Source organism: Chrysoperla carnea, chromosome 1, assembly GCF_905475395.1.
Source record: "Chrysoperla carnea chromosome 1, inChrCarn1.1, whole genome shotgun sequence".
Lineage (NCBI taxonomy): Eukaryota > Metazoa > Arthropoda > Insecta > Neuroptera > Chrysopidae > Chrysoperla > Chrysoperla carnea.
In genome coordinates this window covers 117,600,969-117,617,688 of record NC_058337.1, presented here as the reverse complement: position 1 = coordinate 117,617,688, position 16,720 = coordinate 117,600,969, and the positions used below count along the sequence as shown (strand labels likewise).

The 16,720-nt window shown below is 26.7% G+C and overlaps 1 protein-coding gene across 3 annotated transcripts in view; it reads right to left on the bottom strand.

Annotated features, from left to right (window-relative positions):
* Positions 1-405: 405 nt before the first annotated feature.
* Positions 406-16,720, bottom strand: part of LOC123300043 (GATA-binding factor C-like) — a 159,293-nt gene continuing 142,978 nt past the window's right edge. For all 3 annotated transcript variants that reach the window (XM_044882514.1, XM_044882530.1, XM_044882522.1), the window contains exons 5-7: positions 2,008-2,191; positions 1,344-1,564; positions 406-487 (exon numbers count right to left, since the gene is read on the bottom strand). In XM_044882514.1, coding sequence (XP_044738449.1) covers positions 461-487; positions 1,344-1,564; positions 2,008-2,191 — 432 coding nt within the window. In that variant the 3' untranslated portion in view covers positions 406-460. The remainder of the gene's footprint in view (positions 488-1,343; positions 1,565-2,007; positions 2,192-16,720) is intronic.

Genomic DNA, 16,720 nt, shown 5'->3' with positions numbered 1-16,720 from the left:
AATTAATTTAATAATTTTTGTTTCCATTTTTTTGTTGCTTTTTTTATTTAAATTATACATTTTGAATTATTTACAAAATAGTTTTTAAAAATTAATTAAATAAAATTTTACACAAAAACTTTTTGTACAAATTAAGAATAATTAAAAATAAACGTCATTAAAATTCATATTTTACACATTTTTTTGTTTTTTATATGACATAAAATAAAAATTAAAAACAAAAAATTCGGTGGCTATTCTTTCATTTTAATAAATTCAACTATTTTTTATATTTTTTTATTTTTATTAATTTTTTATAATTTTTTTTGCGATTTATTAAAATTTTTTTTTTTTGATATTTCTTATTACAATAAAATAATTACTTCTTTTTTTTTTTTTTTTAATAAAAATGTTCTAAATTTTCTTGTTTTGTTAGAAAAAATTCACTTACATATTTTTCTTAATTATTTTCGTAGCCTTATCACGTGTATTCGGATCGCCAGCCCGTCTGAAAAAATAAATAAATAAAAATTATTATACTGCAATTTTCAACTACATTTTTATCATAAAGTTCGAGTTCCTTACAAAAGAAAAAAAAGGGCAACGCTCTTATTCAAAGTTCTGCCAATTAAGTATCGAAAGTTGCAATTCAAAAATTTGAAACAAGTTTTTTAAGCTTTTTTTGGCTTATGTTTTTCACAGAATACTGTTAACTGCGAGGCCTCGAAGTTCGCGATTTCTACATTTGAAGCAAGTAAAACTCACCCTCCCCGCTATTTTTTACGATATTAAAAAATTCTCTCTACAGAATTGAAAAAAAATAGAATAGTCGAAAGGAATTTCTTTTGAACAAAATAAATGGTCAAAATTGGACCGTAGGCATAATTTTCTCGTGTTTTAAACGGTCAAAATTTCTGAAACTTCTTCTATGAGATTTAGCTGTAAGCCTTTAATTTAAGTTCTTAAATTTAATTTCTCGTAAAATTCGGTCGAAAAAAATTCTAAAACAGCTTTAGCATAGTAACTGCAAATACCGTGCTGAAAAACCTTTTGTGGAAGTAATTTAGAGAATTTACGACGTTTTGAAGTTAAGTGGGCCTTAAATGGTTCCATTACCTTACTTTGAAGATCACAAAATAAATATTCACGACTGAGCGAATATATACAGGTAATTATATAACTTTTTATTGTTGGCAGAACTTTATTTTTGGCATACACAGTAGCTATCATACTGTCGATCATGCAATTAACCAAATATTTACTAATAACTACTTTTAGACAACGATCGAATCTTTTTGTTGTTGTTGAGAGTTAATGGATTTTTATTTTTAGCTAAAATTTTTGTGTTAATAATTATAACTTACCATTCCATTACCACCAGTTAGACCTAGACCTGCTGCAGCACTTAAACTTGTCATATGATGATGATATGATGCAGCCGCAGATGCAGGTGCTGGTGGAGGTGGACCGGGTGCAACAAAACCTTGATGATGATGTACAGAGCCACCGTTATGATACCAATGACTCATCGCGTGCGCATGATGTGGATGTAATGCTGCAGGATTTAAATGATGATGATTGTTACCTGAAAAAATTAAAAATAAATATTTAGTTAAAAAAATATGCCCAAAGTGTTTTCGTTTGTTTTGCTTTCTTTTTTGTAAACATAACAGTAAATGTTGTCACCTTTTAAGTAATAAAACAGTAACGATAACTTACGGGCTTGTGGTCAACTTGCTAAATATTTTGGTGACAAAAATTCTTTAAAACAAACTGAACAAAAGGGTCCATGATCAATTCTTGCTAGAAACTAGAAACCCCCTTTGTGGCGTGAAAATTTTTCGGAACAAAATTATTCTTTAATTGGTAGGCAGATGAATAAGAATCTTTCATGGCCACAATAGAATAGCTCATGACTCTACATTTGTCTATCGATATGTCTATACCACCTTAATCTTCGTAGATTTACCGAAACATTTACAATCACCCGAGAAGAGTTACATAAAATGATTTTTATTTTTAACTTACCCATTGAAGCACCAAAACCGGTTGCACCAAATGCACCCTTTTGATCCAATGGTTTAATCATATCACTCATTACACCACCCAATGATAAACACGCTGAACCTCCTTTTTTCTTTTTCGATTTTGACGATAATTTTCGATTTCTGGTTTGTATACCTTCTTTTTTCATTGTAAGCGGCCTATTTACCTGTAAATAAAAAACAAATTTTAGAAAATTGAACAAAAATAACTTCCAAATAGATTCGTTTGGAAATAAACATTAAATACCTTAAATGGTAGAAGTTAAAGATATAATAAATAACCTTCAAAGATAATTAATGAGAGCTCAAAGTATTAGAGAAAATATATCAAATTCGTTTCAATTTGAAATGCGTATTTCGACAGAAATGTAGTCATCTTCAGTATGAAACAATTAATTGTAATAATTTATTTAATATATACAATTCCCGTCGCTAATTTGGTGATATTTTAAAAGAAAATTGTAGTAGGAATTGGTATTTGCACACAAATACAATATTAGTCTATATTAATAGATATCGAATTACATTTAAGGTTTCTTTGTAATGATTGACCACAAATCGATGTCGCAATTTAAAACAATATCGCCGATTTTTCAATATAGTTACTTGATCCAAATCGTATATAGTACCTAATTCTCTAAATGATATTTTAATAATGACATAATTGCCTTTAGGTTGAACACATAAAAAACCATTCACTTATTATAAATATTATCTAGTTAACAACAACAAATAATAAAAATATAATAATAATAATGAACTAAACTTATTTTGCCTATCAGTAAAATTTGGTTACCATAATTTATAGATAAAAACTTCATAAACAATTCAAAATATTAAACTTAACATGTAAATCAAATTTAAAAGGTATAAGTTTAAAGTATATATATATGAAGGTAACGGTAGCAGACAAGAACAACAGGCAGCGGTCTCAAGAAGTGGTCAATGAGTCAAAAAATTTATTAATTTATATTTCTATATTTGTTTGTATGTGTTCACAAAAAAAATTAATTAAGTGGTGCATCAAGGTTAATACGTCAAAGATACGGTATTCGTTTTTAAAATAAATGCTACGGGAATTATTACTGGTTTGACCCTTTTACATAAAAATAATACATATTTGTTCACCGACGGAAAAAATGAAACAAACATGTAGGTATAAAGTTACGGCACTTTAAATATCTTTCTTTGTAATTTTTAGTCAACTTTTGAAAAAAAATAAAATTAAGAAACATGCAAGTTCTCTATTTTTTTGTGTCAGACAAAAAACACATCGTTGTGTCGAATATCATATATAAAATATTTTTGAATCTGTAATTCCATTTATAAATTCCAAATTCCGAACAATTTTTCGAACTTTTTGAAGAGTATAATACTTCTATAATACGATACGGAGTAAATACTCCCAATATTTCTGCTTTTCATAGGATATTTATATTTTTTCGGTTTTCCGACTGTTTATTCAAGTTCAATTATTTCAATTTCTATTCATTTCAATTAGCAAGTTTAATTTTATTTTTATTAGAATTTGCAAGAAGTTGAACTTTTTTTACTGATTACTCCCTACCACCAAATTTCTGTGAGCAATATTAAATATTTTTTAAAACAAAAGAAAATTGAACACTGTGTTTTTCGGTACAAAATGCTACAATTACAGAAGGTAATCAGAAAAAACATAAATAGAAAGTTAAAAAAAATAAATATAAACAATTCAATTTCAGTAAATGAATTATTATGGTCACACATTGGTTCATAATAATATTTTAAATATTCAAATGATTTATGAAAGGACAACTCAAAAATTATTATTTATATAAATAAATACTGTGAACTGAGAACTAGCTCCTTGTTATACATAATTATATATCTAGAGTCAATCGTAGTATTTGACTGTTGTTTTAGAACGACTAGAAATTTAAGAGGAATTTTGACACTATAAAGGGTTGTTTTAATAAAATTTTCAAATTTAATATTTACACTACTTTAATTATGGAATTGTATGGATGCATATATAATTGTATAAAGTTTAATTAATTCGTGTTTTTCAATAATTTTAATTTGACATTTTCTATAACATTAACATGTAAAGAATTGCAAATTAGTTATAACAGCCTCCTTTAACGCCAGGATTTTTCACTGGAAGCACTGGCATCGATTTTATTGTTCCTATCATGACAACGCACACAACAAATTGACGATATTCAAATAAGAAAATAATTGAATAAAAAAACCAAAAATTATTTTGTCCAACATTAGAAAAAACTTCTGACCTTTTAAAAATTTCAATTTTTTTCATGAACCTTGCTTTTAAGAGTGTGGGATAAAATGATTTTTACGTTTTTTATTCAAATGTCTTTATTTTATCTAAATATCGCCTTAAATGCAAATTCATCAATCAGAGAAAAGTCCATTGCTATGAAAATTTTTGTTGTAAAAATTAATTTGTCTGATTCTTATTATTGTCTAAGTATTTTATAAATTATTGTTAATTGTAGGCAGCCTGAAGAAGTCGAAAAGTATTGACGAAACGTCGCCATATAATAAGTAAGAATAAAAAAGATTTTGTTAATTTTTTTAACTCAAGTATTCTAAACAATGATAAAAACATGACCAATATAGGTAATAACTTACAAAATAAGTGTCAAATACTACGTCTGACTCTAAACTTATGTGAACTAATTGTAAGAACTGAGAGCTCCTTGTTAAAAATAAATAAATAGGTAATAATTTCAAATAGAATTTTAATTGATTTGAATTATTATGTAAGTGAAGTTGAACTCTCTTTAGTTTTTAGTTAGTTAATAATAATTTCAAATTGGAAATTTTGATTTATTTTAATTGGAAACTAGATTAGAGACCGTGTATAGACTGTGTACAAAAAAAAACACAATAATTATTTATGTTATATTTATATCGAACAAGAACGCCTTTAAATTTATTTTACAAATGTAAGTTGGTACCTTTAGTTTAGTAGCTGAGCAGAGTTAGTAGTCTTTTAATATTTTATTTATATATTTATTATTATTTATAAATAATATTTATAGTTTTAGTTTTACACAGGATGATTATTAAAATGACGCTATAAAGGATTACACAAAGCCTTAAACCTCTCCAAGCAGCCGAGGTATAGATAGTTGTTGAGTTTTGAAGAATGGTCTCATGTTAATATTAAGAAACTGGAAATTTTGATGATGATAATGTTTTCTAATATATACAGAAAAACAATTTTATGAAAATTATAGGCACTTATAGAAAGTTATTTTCATCATCTGGGAACTTGATGACGTGAACCATAAGAGACACATGACCAGCTTGTTTGTTTGGCTTACGGTGAAGGTAGGCAAAGGTCAGTCAGTGCAAAAAATTCCAAAAGCAGTTCATCCGTGTAACGACTACGATGCCACAGACATATCAAACTAATAACATCTTTTATTTGGTTTAAAGGTTAAAAATGTTGTAGTATATTCAAAATCAAAGAGGAAATATCTATACGATGTGTTGAGTACTTAAAATTTGACAACTCGAACGAATAAAGGATTTAAATTAACCTTCTATAGCGGAATTCTACGAATCAGGGTTTTTTTCTAGGTCTATTGAAAATATTTGAGGTAAGTACGTAAAAGAAGAATCAAATTGCGTTTTTAAGGCTCACAGTTTAATTGAACGTATTTTATTTCGGCTTTCAAATATGCTTGAAATCGCATTTTAAAATTTTTAAAGAAGCCTCAGAAAGAAAACAATGATTTTAAGAGTCGAAAATTTTAATAAAACCTGCACCAATGGCTTAAAATGTCCTGTATATATTTTTGTCCATTTAATTAGTAATAAACACATTTAAATAATTTATTAAACAATATTTATGCCTTCCCATAAATAAAAGCATATTTAAAAAGAAAAAAAATATGCTCCACCTAAAATCAATAATTCAAAAAAAGAAAAAAAACAAATAAAATTCAAAAACAAAATAATAGTAATGTAATAATTAAGTTAGTAGGTTAATTAGTTTAAATTAATGTTATTATTCATATATCTACCGTACATTTGCGAAATTTCCTGTAAGAGTTACAACAAACTTTTATTTAGGTATTTAATGAGTAATGTAAAAGGTTATTTAAAAAAAAACAAAGGTTATGTTTTTTCCTTCTTTTTATTGCTGTTCGTACTGTATGAAGATTTCTTGAGGTGTTATTCGTTGGGTAATTACACTGAGAGATTCAGCAAATGAGACAGACCTTAACGAAGGTTAAAAAAATAAGAGTTTTACACTTTGAATTACCTTTTAATTAGTTAGGTTAGTGTGTCTACCCTAGGGTAGGACACACTTAGATCATAGGGTCCGTTGTGATACTGAAAAAGAGTTGGCCCATACCCAGCCACTACTCCATGAAACATTTGTACCTGTTTAAGAACAGCAAGAGCGCTTTGACGTTAATGGACTTCAGGTCGGAGTGACGGAATGACAGTGACCAAAAAAATACTACATCTCAAGTAATACGCGATTAAAACATTGGAAACTCCACAATTTTTCGAATAGGTAACCGCGGAATTAAATTGTCTAATACAATACGCCGCGGCCGCATCCTAATTATTTCATTGACAATGGGTAAGTTGCATGCTGATCGATGACAAAGGACGAAAGAATCCTCGAATTAAGTACTTTTATACATTGATTAGTGATACAAGACTTTTTAATTGATGATACTTGATGGTGTGCTTTTATAAATTTTATCTCCTCATGCTATGTTTAAAATTAAAAATATGGTGTCACATTATTATTTATTTTTATTATCTCATTCGCCGTGCCATTCAGTATAGTATATTTTGTCAATTAAACTTGAGTTTAGAAGAAAAGAAAAACACTGATTTGAATTTGAACAATAAATAATAATTCATTAGTTATTTTTGTTTTTATCAAGGAAATGAGTCGACATGTATGATGTACATTTTGAATTTAATTTTTTTTTTTTAAATCTGACGAGACATCGGACACTCATTTACATATTTAGACATATTTATATCATTTTATTTACAAATATTTTTAATTAAGTGTGTTAAGCTATGCTTTACATATTTGGGTTCAGTAAACATTAATCCTGCGTGTTAAAACTTGAATACTGCTTTTAAAAAAATGGCTTGGGAAAATTTCTGGCGTCTGATAATGGAATATTTATTATAGGATCGTAGTAATAAATAGCAGTTTTTGTTTCAATGGAAGGAAAACGTAAGAAGTATATTGTTATCTTTCACCCAGGAGATTCGGTAACGATCAAATTCCCCAAAAATATCATTGATTGTTTTTGTTCTTGTTCTTCAATCAGTATGACATTATAGGAAAACGACGCATTAAATGACATAACTTGCAAAATTAAAACTACAAACGATTATACTTTATCGTGTAAGCCTAAAAAAGTGATTTCTTCATAAATAGGAATACAGCTTACGAATGTTAGAAAAGGGTAGTTGAAAATTACAGAATTGATATCAATCATGGATACGTTTCATAGACGATTGTTTTTTTACACCAAAAAATTCCGTCATAATAATAAAAAAAACAACAATAAAATCAATCACCAGACGACAATTGACATTGCATATCGAACGCGCTAATAAAATAAAATTATGTGCGTATTTTTTTATAGTACGTTCATTCATCCCAATATCATACACACAAGACAAACGGACTGGCTGAGAGAACAAACAGACCAGACACGCATAATATTGTGTGCTTTTTAATTTCCCATACGTTAAATAACTAAATATTTTATTAACTCTTGTCTTGTGTGATAAAATTGATGAACTTTACGTGTTTAATGTGTAAAATTAAATGCCAATGCACTTGTGGCTGATGCCTGATGGATGGTTTGTGCAGTATGCAGTGTGCTGCTTGGCTGAAATACTGAATATGCAAGCTAACATAACCACCCGCACATTATACAAGCATTAAAAAAAATGTACAATAGTAAAGAGTAAAAAACCTAACAAACAGACAGTATTTGATGTGTTCCGACATCATATGCCACTTGCATTCATAATTTTATTGTCATAAAAACAAATTGTTTTTGTATTAACTGCAAATCATTTTTATAAGATATAATGTATACGTATGGTTGTTGTTTAGTGATGGGTCTAGAACAGGCATGGGTAAACGTGGCTTAGAGAAGTCCCTCATACTTCTGTAACTAACATACGAGTAAGACAGTGATCAACTAACCAGTGTCAACCAAAAATACGAGTAAGACAGAGAGACAACATTTTTTTTCTACCTATATCCTTACTATTAGGAAAACTGAGGTAGGAAGAAGAGTCGTATTTCCGTCTCGCTTCCTCCTGTATGAGCAATGCGGACTTGGAAAAAGTGACACCTAATAAATTTTATGGCACACAATAAAGTTATAACAATGGTGACTTCGACTTAAAATAATTCGCCCATGCTTGGTCTAGAGCGCTAAATATAAATTCATCCCGATAGATAATAAATATTTCAATTTATAGTCATATAACCAGCGCCAAGTACAACGCAACCAACCCTCTGGAGTATAAGATAATACTTTGCATTTTGGCACATTCAAGTTTCACACCAATGACCCTCCAGGAATTATGAGGAAAAAGGTTCTCCTGTATGAACAGTAAGTTTAAGCACTATGGCGTCACTTTCGTGCGGTACAGGTGAGTAAGGGTGAGAATATGAATGTTGCACTAGCAAATATCTGCGGGGTTGCTAGATATTAACTCTTCAATGCAAATTACATAAATGCTAAAGAAATAAATCACATAGGGCATCGGAAATTGACGGAAAATGAAAAAAATTTTTGATTTGAAACTTCTGATACTGGATTTTTTTCTGTACGGCTTTTATGTAATTCGTTTCGAATACTTATGCAAGTATAGAGCCGTAGATATTTGCTGGTGCAAGGGTGAGACACCAAGAGGGGTGCCATTCATATTCTCACCTATACTCATCTGTACCGCGCAAAACTGACTTTTACATATAGGAGCATGTCACCGGATATTCGATCATCGCCAAGATTTCAGTTATTTGCTCCGAGATGCTAAATTTCTGTCAGGAAAAAATATGAGTTTAATGACAAGTATGAAAATATAAAGAAAAAAAAGGTTAGCTCGAACGATAAGTGATTTATACCCATCACTAAAACATACACACAATAAGAAGAAAACAAAACATTGAGAAAAAAGTAAAAACAGATTTAAAAGAACGATAGTTTTAAAATAATATTATTACTAAATTAAGTAATCAAAAGAGATACGTTACTTAGATATATATAAGCTAAAACTCAACGTTAACAATAAGTTAAGTTAGTTAACTAACTATAGAAATGTAGCTTAAGGTAAGTACTAAATAGCTATTTGAACTCTCAAGAGAGAAGGTAAAGTAGCTTTTTAATATTTTTTATTATTTTTTTAAAATTTATATATGTTTTGTTTATTCAATCGTAGTATATAGTATTCAACTATACTATTGTTTCTATTTTATATTATATTTGTTTGTTGTTTGTTGAGTTTGATCGTCCTATAATAATTGTTAAACAATAATTCTGCCCTTGGCCTGATTGAAATTGAGGAGATTCATTAGCAATAAATTGGACGGAGAGTGAGGATGTATAAAATATAATACATTCAATTCTTTATACATACATACATATTCATTTTTCTTACAATTACCGTTTGTAATTATTTATTAAAATAAAAATATGTAATAATTATGTTTTACTTGATAGTTTTGGTACACTTGAATTCATAATAAAATGAAGTACACACCAAAATTTTGGTACAAAAAATCTTAATAAGACCATAAATATTCTGACCACTTTCATTCGCAAAGGTTGAGTCAGTTGTTGAAATATCATGTCTTGATTACGATTTGTTTTATTTACGTCCTGTAAGTAAAGAAACAAGGCCACTCGTAGATAGCCACATATACATACATAACTGATATTCCCATATAATATATACTATTTAATTTGCACCTAATTTTCAGCCTCACGGGTAAACAGTGATGTTTACGAAAAAATATTTGAAACAAAATTTGTTTATTTTTTTATAAGAAACATTATTGATAGTTAAACTTTTGTTCTATCTCTAACGGTTTACTAGATGAGTCCTACAAGACCCAATTTACCTATGTAGCTCATTTACGAACTTTTTACGTCTCTCTTTTTTAGTTTTTGAGTTATGGTATTGTCAGACAGACAAAATAAAAAGGACTTATTAGGTGATTTTATGAACAGCTAAACCAAACTTTGTTCGTAGCATCAATATTTTTAAGCGCTACAAACTTGGGACTAAACTTAGTATACCTTGATATATTTCATATATTCATAAAGAAACAAATCAATGTAAATTTCGTTTCGAGGTACTTCAGATTCCTCTATCCCAGAAAGTAGTTTCGTTATAAAAACTTTTAACCTGTGTAACGAATTTAAAAAAAAATGTATGCCATTATTTCTGTTACATTCTGTAACTTAAATGATTCAATTTTCAAAAAACTATATTCAAATGATTAATATTGTACTATTTTACAGTTAATAAATTATTTTTCGTTTTTGTTTTTTTTTTGTTTTCATTATTTAGATACAAACAAAAGTTGTAAACGTTAGTTCGATTACATCACAATAACCAATGTAATGATACGAAGATATTATTAAATTATTTTAAAATGAAATAAAAAGTAAAATGATTAATTTATCATTGATATCAATATGACATTTGTCAGAATTGATTATATTTTAAAAATTTAAATATATATAAATATTTTTTCATTGATAATACATCATAGATAAAATAGTTTTATAAAAACTATAAATAAAATTATTTATATTTGTATTTTGCTACTTGTTTTCTTCTATTTACAAAATAGAGAAAAAATAATAAATGTTTATAAATAATTGTTTAATATTAATGATTCTGAGTCATAAAGAATTTATTGTATAAATAAATATGATTCTGTAATTGTAGAGAGAGGACTTTGATCTCTGATACGGATAAATATGAGTATATATTGAATAAAATCGCTTGAAATTTTTTCCTGTCTTGTCTGTATTTTGTAATAAGCGGTTTTTTCGCAAAATTAACTAACGAGTAAATTTTATAATTGCCCCAAACTAATTGTTTATGTCGCCTTATTAGCTCAGTTGGTTAAGGCGTAACCAATTCTCATGAAATTATCAGCGGAAAGGTGTGTTAGCCTAAGTGTGTCCTTCATGGACAGCCAATATAACCTTACCTAATTGTTTATGAAGATTATTCGAGGAGTATGTCAAAATTTTCCTTTTTAAGAGTAATTAAAAATTTCACTAAAATTAACCGATATATTAGAAAAATAAAGGTCTGATCGACAAATTGGCAATAAATTCTCTTTTTTCCATCTAATCGTTCCAATTTTTTCCGCCAATAAACTTTTTCTGAAACGAACTACATCTTAGACAATAAATTTCATCCCAAGCTATTTTTCACGACTTCGGTTCTTTTTGCATTCATGAAAAAATTTCCATAGCAGCAAAAGGAATGAAATCAGTTTGGTTTTATCTTGGAGAAAACCTCCTTTATTGTAGTTTTTTATAGGGATGTTTAGGTAAAAGAAAAATATAAACATTCGTTATAATTGAAAATGTTTTCTAAAAACTTCCTAGAAAATTTTAAATTTATAGAATTGTTTATACAATAAAATTTTAAGAATTATGAATATTTATACAAATAACTAAATTTTCACTTGAATTCAGATAAAAATAGATACATTTTAATTTACATACAAAACAATTTGTTTGTAGGAAAATTTTTATTTAAGAAGAAAAGCATTTTCCACGCCTCTAATAAGCTATAATTCTTCGACAATGATGGTATTCTCTGAACTATTTATTAAAAGAAATATTCTAATGAGTTTTTAGAATTAATTAACGTAGGAAGAAAATAAATCTTTGTAATAATAATCTTGAAAATATTTTTTTTACAGAAATTGTTTAAATATAATGATCTATAAATCAAAATAATCTTAATAATTGATATAGAATCATCTTTATTTAATAATATTTACATAGTTGAATGATTTTATGCAATTTACAAGTATTTTTTTTTAAATAAAGCAGAAAAGCAGCGATTAATAATTCTGAACAGAGTGTTTCAGAAAATATATGTGTGAAAAAATTCAAACTAGGTACTTGAATTAATCTTCACTCCATTTGTATGGTTTTAACCATCAAAATCTCCTTGAAGACTTCAGTTTAAAAAAAATTATTGTTCCATTCTAAGATTTTTTTCTGTTCTATCTAACTCAGTCAACCACCTTCTGGGATGATCTTCAAATCTTTCTATTCGAGTTATTCAAACTGCTAAATAAAAATAACATATTCGTCATCATTAAATCCAAATTTTAAACTAATTAATTAAAGTATGCTGGCTTCGAATAACAGATTATTCGATGTAAGTAATCTCACATTACTTATGGTACTATTTCTCAAACATTCTGTATTACTTAAAATTGTTGTTGTTTAGTAATGCAAACAAGATTATTTATATAAATAAATAAAATATAGAACTGTAAAATCAGAACAATATAATTAATAATAAATATTAAAATAAAACTTATTGAAATGTCATAGACTTTACTATTGACACATAATTTATAATAGCAAACACAAAAATATATTTAAAAAATTTTTAATATGTAATATTATTTGTTCAATGTATAGTTCAGTTCTATAAAATTGAACACAATTTATTTAAAACATCCTTTAATGCACTTATGAAGACAAATCATACATAAAAAAATTTCCCTTTTTAAAAATTAAAGCGCTTTTGATTGCTATTTTTCTTTAACAACTACTTGACGTCGATAAACGAAGTGTTTAAAAACAATTATAAAATATTACTTTAGCCTTTTATTCATAGCAAAACTTAGAAATCCTAGAATACATACAAGACTTCTAATTTTGCATCCCTCTATATTATAAATGTGAAAGTAAGAATGTTTGTTTGTTTGTTTTCGCTTTCACGCAAAAAATAATGAATTAATGAAGCTTAACAATAATATAGCTCAAATATCAGAATAACACATGAGCTATAATTTATCAAGATATATTAAACAATAAAAATTTAAAAAAAAACATCTTTTCTGATATACTCAATGAATTATGAATATTTTATTTAAAAAAATTGAAAACTGTACATATTATTATAAAAGTTATGGAAGGAGGATAAGTGAGAGCAAGGAAGGTGAAAGCTATAACGCGATGGTCTTTGTGCCAGTCTATACTTTAAAATCCAGCGAAACGGGTGGGTATCAAGCTAGTTGAATTATAAATTGGATTATTTATTTTGAACTAAACTGTATATTATACATATTACACCTATCATTAATATTATTAATAATTTTATATTAATATAATTAATTACTTTATATCATTTATATAAAACTGTATTATTATTTATTTATTTTTTTTTTTTTATTTATAAAATTGTTCGCTTCATACATTTATTAATTATTAATATTCAATATATAAATTGGACATGTTTTTTTACAAATATTTAATGAACTGGTTATTCACATTTATAGATATAAGTGATTTACAAAGCTAATTTTTTTTTGTTTAAATTGATATCATTATTAAAACTTGAAAAAAAAAATTTTAAATCAAAGCCTATCTTCCTGGCTTCACTCGGTGCTCATCAATGTTATTAATAATTTTAAAAATATTTACGAAACTACAAAAGTTTTGTCATTTTCCACACAGATAGAATTAGTACAACACACTCATCAAAAAAGACCTTTTTCGTCACCATTTTCCTCTCTCTAACGGTTTGGCCATTATTACCTCACGATATGTGTGGCAAAGAAATACTTTTCTTCTCACAAAATTATTCTACACTAGGTAAATTTCTATGGCGCCTAATAAACAAAAATAAACTAATTAAAAAATGGTTTTCATACGAATTACCTTAATTTCACGATAATAAAAGTATATGCGTTCATACATGGATAATATAATTTTAGTTTTAATATGAATTACTGTTTCCTTTTCAAATATTTTATATTTTTTTTAAAGTTTCACTTTAAAATTATGCAACCGAAAAATATATAAAAATACAACACTATGTACGAAGTAGATAAAAAAAATTAACTATTAATAAAATAATTATCTATTATTATAAAATTTACTACTTTATTTAAACAATAAACAAAAGCAGTCATAGTCATTATTAATATTATTATTATTATTTAGATACTATGTTTTGTGGTCAGCCTTAAGCCATTTTTATTTATTTTTTTATTATTATTGTTATTATAAACATTAATAATAAACTTTTGTAATTGAGTTAGAACAATTTTTGTAATTCTTTTTCAATGATCAAGCGATCGGTAATAATTTTAAGCTTTTTACGAAATTCATCGATCACAGTGTTATTATACCATGCATATATGAAATATATCATTGTATATTAAGTTTAGTAACGCATAAAAATATTGATAATACCACCTAGAGTTTGATATAGCTGTTATAAAATCACCAAATTAGTCCATTTCCTGTTGTCTGTCCTTCTTCTCGTCTGTCCGTTTGTCCATTTGTCTGTCCGTAAAAATGTTCCTTATACAAAATAAACAACTTTTGCTTGAAACATTTTTTTGTAAACATCACTGTTTACTCACGAGGGCGCAAATAAGGTGCAAATTTTATAGTATGTATTATATGGGAATATCAGTTATGAATGTGTGGCTATCAAAGTGGATATCTTTCTTTAGTCCATATTTCAAAATTGAACGTTTTCCAGATTTCAATAGAAAATAATAGTATTTTTACCTAGTTTGTAAGTGAAGGCTCCAGGAAGTGTTCTATAACCCGTGGAAAATATTTTACTGGTATAAGACTATATGAAAAAGATTTGACAACCTGGAGTTACTCAATTAATTTGACAATCTGGCCTTTGAATAAAATATAATAAACTTTGTTGTAAGACATTAACAGTTATTTTTTAATATTTTTTAAACTAGGATCTTAGATATTAGATCTTTGAATTCGTTCGTATTCATTGTGTATTGTTAAATCATTGTAAAGGTCAATTATTATTAAACATAACTAATTAGTACATAAGATAAGTTGTAAATTAGTTAATTTAAGCTAATAATTATGTGAATTATTTATGTTTATAATACTATTTAGAGACAGATTTTTAACTAAAAATTTATGGCATATCATTTGAAGGACAATTTTAAATTTTATAAATAATTTGCTAGCAAAAACAAATAAGAAAAAATATTTTGACAGTTTAATTTTCCATACTTTTGACTCACAATTTTCATATAATGATTCTCTAATCTGTAATTCACTATCGGGTAAATAAACGATAAATAGCTTGAAATTAGAAAAAAATTCGATACAATTTGAAACACTCCGACAAATTTGGCGAGGTGTTGTGAAAATAAGGAAGAATTGCGTAAAGAAGCGAGTCATAAGTTCAGACTCAGACAGAAACACATTTAATTGATATATTCTTCGAATATCTTAGAAAACTAATATCCGTTTTAAATTAAATAAAAATATTTAAACTATAATAAAACACTATTTAATAGCTATTTTTTTTGAACGTGATTCAAATTCACTACTACTTAGTTATTTTTTACCTACAACGAATAATTCAAAAAATAACACAAAATAAATTTTATAGGAATTTAATAACCCACACGTAAAAAATTAAATTTTTACGACTTTTTTTGTTTAAAGTTTAAATTAAAACAACAAAAATTAATGTCCTTCATAGATCTCGTAATGAATTTTTAATTTTGATTTTTAAAAGAATGTATGTATAAGTACCGTTTTCACTGTAATAAAAAAAAAACTTTGTTTTTAATAGGTGATAAAACATACCTAATTACACATTCAAAACAATTCATTGTTTTTTGTGTTCAAATGTATGTTCAAATGTATAAATGTATAAATGTATAAATGTTCAAATGAATTAATTAACGAACTTGTAGCGTAAATCATTAAAAATTATTAATATGATTTTAACAATAAATTTTTTAGTATTTATATATTTGACATCTAAAACAATTTAATTGGCTTGTTAATCTAAAAAAATTCAATTAATTAAGATCTAGATCTGCTAAAATTTTTATGGCGCTGAACTTCTTGTATATGTCGATAAGGTAGGCGGTATATACAAACTCTTCACGAAATTACAGTCAACCTTCAAGATATAGAAATTTATTAAGACAATATTGCAATTATTGTTAACTTCCAAGCGTAAGGAAGTTCTTGTTTTCGATTCGAAAATCGAGATTTTCAGAATATTTTTACGTTTCATTGTTAGGACAACGTATTAACGCCACTTTTAGATTGATATCTGTGTGTACGCATGCGTGTTTGTGTAATGATTGCTTCAAATCGGACGTAGAATTTAGGGGTTAGAGGTAGAAAAACCCTCTGGTAATAATACGCAAGTGAAAAACTAATATTTAAAGATATATTGACTATAATTAATTTTTTGAATTTGAATTTAATAAAAATAATATTTAACTCAGTGAGAATATTTTACTTCTAAGTCACAGATTTATGTTTTAAAACAATAACTAATTAATATAGCCGTATTTAGAACAGTCAGGGAAAGTTATTTTCAACATTTGACAATTTTAAAGTAGGATTGAATCACAACGGTTACACTCACATGAACAGTTTGTTTAAAAGTCT